At 36.8% G+C, this 4,666-nt stretch overlaps 1 protein-coding gene across 2 annotated transcripts in view; it reads right to left on the bottom strand.

Annotated features, from left to right (window-relative positions):
* The window catches only part of pbx2 (pre-B-cell leukemia homeobox 2), a 15,603-nt gene that overhangs the window by 8,453 nt on the left and 2,484 nt on the right, over positions 1–4,666 (bottom strand). For both annotated transcript variants that reach the window (XM_016281502.1, XM_016281503.1), the window contains exons 3-6: positions 4,300–4,544; positions 3,169–3,359; positions 1,372–1,507; positions 1,094–1,235 (exon numbers count right to left, since the gene is read on the bottom strand). In XM_016281502.1, the coding sequence (XP_016136988.1) occupies positions 1,094–1,235; positions 1,372–1,507; positions 3,169–3,359; positions 4,300–4,544 (714 nt within the window). The remainder of the gene's footprint in view (positions 1–1,093; positions 1,236–1,371; positions 1,508–3,168; positions 3,360–4,299; positions 4,545–4,666) is intronic.

Here is a 4,666-nt window from a genome sequence, read left to right on the forward strand (position 1 = left end):
ATAATTTAAATATCACTATTCAACATTTCATGTTTAAAATATCAAAACATTATTTATGCATTTGTAACTGCAGGTTAAAGCATCCCATGTCCCTTTAAGCTGTATTAACATGTGTAAATACATCTAAATGCCACTTCATATTCAACTTCTGCAAAGATAAATTTTATTGATACTGATTTCATTTGTTTAGTAACAGCCTAAATGTAGTATTGTTATAATTGCCTGATTAAATGTAAGAATTTGACTCAAAAGATGATGCACACTTTTAGTAAACATGGATTTATAAAAGGTAAAAATGCCCATAAAAAGGTAAAAATCAATCTAAACTTATTGGAAAAGATTCATTTCTATCACTGCTGTGAACTGACCACACAAAATATGAAGAATATCAAAAACTTTAGGAGTCAGCTGTCCACGGTATCCTTAAGATATCAGCACAATAACACACTCAGCAAAATATTGTCTAATTATCTTTAATCGATAAAATCCCAGACAATATTGAGATATTATTTTTTGTCAATATCGCACACCCTTAGTACCGACACAAAATTATTTGCAACAGTCGCTTTGTCATGTAGACAGCCTCAAGCTGTTGGTTTATTTCGTTTTTTTTTGGCTGGTAGAAGTTATGAATGGCCGGTAACTTAAAAATTTAGTAGCCAAATTGGCTGGTGAGTAAAAGAGTTAATTTCAATCCCTGCTTGGAATGCACAATAAAAAAAACGTGATTTCTCAGTTTCTTGCAAATTAACTCTTCATATATTGTTTAAATTGTTAAACAACAAAATATATATTTATTGCTTTCAAACTTATTTAATCACGTTACAGTTGAAACCATGTTTGCACAATTTTGGTTTCATTTAATTTGATTGATTCATCTCAGTGAATCCAATTGTTCAATTCAATGAACAGATTCAAGAAATGTGTTTGAATGATCACTCACAAGTCTTTGTCATTTTTCAGTTTCAGCCAAATATATGTAGGTATATATTGCTGTTTCTTAATAAGTATTAAATATATATCGCTCAATCCTATTTCAAATCTCCAAAACTAGTGTGAAAACGCCTCGCCAGAGCTAAAGATTTGAACTAACCAGTGGAGTTTGGAGTGTGGGGTGATTCCTCGCTCTGTGTCGCCCCTAAGGCCGTCTTCATGGCATACAGATTGGCCTCTTCCTGGAACTTCCCAATGTTCCTCTTATAGCGAATCCTCTTGTTGCCAAACCAGTTGGACACCTGTTACGATTTCAGAGCCAAAATGAAACTGATCCATCACTGATGACCGGACGCTCCCATAGTGCACTGAGAGCCAGGCTCCTCTCAAGCACTCAAAAGAAAACAAGCCTATTAGATCTGATAGAGGAGCTCGTACCTGAGACATGGTGATACTGCACTGCTTGGCCAGCTCTTCTTTGGCCTCCTCGCTCGGGTAAGGGTTCGAGAGATGTGAATAGAAATACTCGTTCAGGCCCTCTGTGGCCTGTTTACTAAAATTACGCCGTTTACGCCTGACAAAGCAAGAAAATCTGAAATCAACATCTGCATGAAGAACAAACAGGGTCTCTGCAGATTTTATGAAGGGAAATTTAAGACTTTTTTTAAGAAAAATTAAGGAATAAACTGAAGGGAAAATTATATGCATGTTATGCATGTTCTCTGTCAATATGAAGTGAGTTTCTGACTAAAGCATGAACAAATATATGTCAATGTGCTCAGTAAAATGTATTGATTGAAAGGGAAAACAAGTTTTCATTCCCCATTGAAAGATATTTGTTCTTGTTTTAAGCATTTAAATTTGTTCAGTTTTTCAAGACTTCTCAAGTAGATGTATTCTGAATGTTTAGATTTTTGTATTGGAAAACAAAAACACTGAGATGTTAATTTTTTGCAATGCATGAAACATTTAATGCCATGTCTTTATGAATTTACGACTTTCTGCTCTAATTTAAGACCTTTTAAGGCCTTAAACTGAGGCACCTTAAGACATTTTAAGATCATGGAGAAAGCATGAACAATTTACTTTCTGATATTGAAAGTAGGGCTGGGCGATATAGCTAAAAAAATTGATCAACGATATAATGTTTCATATCGTTCGGTATCGATAATTATTGACATTTTTTATAACCTTTTTTAAAAAAAGTGTTTAAATTTAACCACTGTATTTTTAAATTAACCCAATTTATTGAGACAAACAACAATTTTTTTGTTTGTTTTAACAGTCAAACACGCAATAAAAATTAAACAAATATCTAATTTCTAATGTTTTATATGCAGATTATATAGGTCTTAAGGAAACTTTTGTCTTGTCTCCCGAGGCCACAGGAGGGCGCAATGAGCTAAATAATGCAGCACATAATGTCAACGCAGGGAAATAACTGTCTATAAAAACGTGCATTACGTCTAAATTAACTCACATAAATCAAATATAATTTCGTAAATTGCATTAACAGTTATGAACAAAACAGCATCATGTATTTATGCATTGCTTAATACAAAGAGCCGAATCGCCCATCACGGAGATTGCATTTAAAAACTTAAGAGATGCAGTGAAAAGGAATAAACCTCCACAAGTTTGCGACATGTTTTCTAAAAGTTTAAACTGTTTTAACTTTGCATGGCTACATCTCTTGTGTGAGACGTGATTGCAGCAGTCATATTTGTCCGTCTAAAAATGCACTGAATATGCATCTGTGTGAATGGCTTGGTTTCGGTTTTAACCTAATCAAGATCTTCTCCGCATTGAGCTTCTATATTTCTTTAATATTTTGAATGCATAACGCAGCAGCGGCGCGTCTTGTGGGCTAGACTAACAAAACATTCAAATGCAACGTCACTTACATCATCACTGCATCTCGCGTGCCACTGATCACGCTCCCTCGCACTCCTAACATTCAAATGCAAATGTTTATTTTAAATTCGACTAATATTATTATTTATATTCACAATCTCCTCATCACAGGCAGGCACAGCACTCAATTCAGCATGTGTTCATGTTTGTATGAGCTGTCTGCGTCACTCATAGCACGTGCCTATATCGTGCGCTATATCGAACATTTTTTATATCATTATCGAAGAAGGTGTACCATCGATAAATATCGATACCGTTTTTAATCGCCCAGGCCTAATTGAAAGCAAAGATTTAATATCACAAAATGCATTTCAAACCCACCTGGCGTCCAGAAAGCGTGAGCGCAGTATCATGACCGCTTCACAGGTACTCTGTTTGAGCTGCGACTGGATGGAGCTGAACTTGCGGTGGATGATGGCCACCATGCGCTCGATCTCACGTGGAGACACGGGCCGGGTGCGAGACTGCTCCCTCAGCAGGTTCATAACATGGGTAGTGAACTCACTGCAGGCCTGGAAACAGCAACGAGATTAGAAAGCAGCTCCTTTGTATCACTCAGGACATTTAGAACACGTGTTTTCTTAAGTCAGACATCCATTTTCTGTCCTTACACAAAGAAAAATTGCGTGCAAACTGACAAAAACACAAACACATTTCAAACTCAGAGTGCAACAGTTGGGTTCTGGAAGTAAAAATCCCATTCATTTTCTCCATAGAGGAACTGATTTAAACCACTAAAGTGAGACCTACTGTGAGCGACAAGGTTATTAATTGACATTATTTGCTTTGATTAAAACCATCAGTCTGCTTTATTTCAACTCATTAAAAAAAAATCATGTTTAAAAGTGGATTTCCTGATGAAAAACTACATCACCCACAATTCTGCAGAAAAATCTCCACCAAACAGAGAACCGAAACAAGCAAATGATCTCTTCAGCGCCCATCCACTCCCATGAAGCACTGCGAGCGGCATAATCAAGTCAGTCTCCTTATGATCTTAAACTACTTCAAACGTTTGTACTTGTAATTTTTGTAATATCCATATTTTGCAATAAAAGTAAAATATAGTTTCTTTACATTTAATCAACATCCTTAAATCAACAACCTTACATTTCTCCATTGTTTTTAATACAATTATTTCAATTCAATGTCATTCACAATGCTTCATGGGCTTGCAGTTCCTTTCCTCGTTAAAGCTGTTAAGCCTTGTCTTTTGGCTGATTTTCAAATCTTTTTTGCTTCAAATCAAAGTTTGTAAAGTTGTGATTCACTGGTTTGGTTCACTTCTTCTAATTCTTTAAACAAGATTTTTTTTAAATCCCTATGGAAATAGTGAATGAAAAATATACTTCCAGAAACAAGGCAGCTGAAAAAGTCATGTGATGCAGGATTCTGGACCAATGAGATTTTGCTGGGGGTGTGGCTACCCAGCACAATGGCAGCGGTATGTACCTGCTCGTATTTTTCCAGCTCTGTGTGGTAAATGTTCCGAATTTGGCTCAACTTGCTTTTATAGTCGGAGTGCCCCAGTGAGCTGTCAGGTGACATCCCGCCAGAGCTGGTCGCGGCAGAGACCGCGGCAGCGGCTCCGCCCCCCTTCTCTGGACCAGCCACACCTTCGGCCAGCAGCATGTTGTCCAATCGCACGAGCTGTGGGTCTGGAGGCTCCTCCTCCTGAGCATTTCTCATGTAAAGACCTGTAAATAGGAAATGTATCCATTAAAAGGCAAGTTCACCAATTTTCAACCAGCTTTGTATTGTTACAATGTGGTTAGTATAAGTAAATGAACATTGTGTATTATTTTTCCATGTTGCCTAC

This window comes from Sinocyclocheilus grahami, unplaced genomic scaffold, assembly GCF_001515645.1.
Source record: "Sinocyclocheilus grahami isolate Dianchi unplaced genomic scaffold, SAMN03320097.WGS_v1.1 scaffold150.1, whole genome shotgun sequence".
NCBI classification, from domain to species: Eukaryota; Metazoa; Chordata; class Actinopteri; order Cypriniformes; family Cyprinidae; genus Sinocyclocheilus; species Sinocyclocheilus grahami.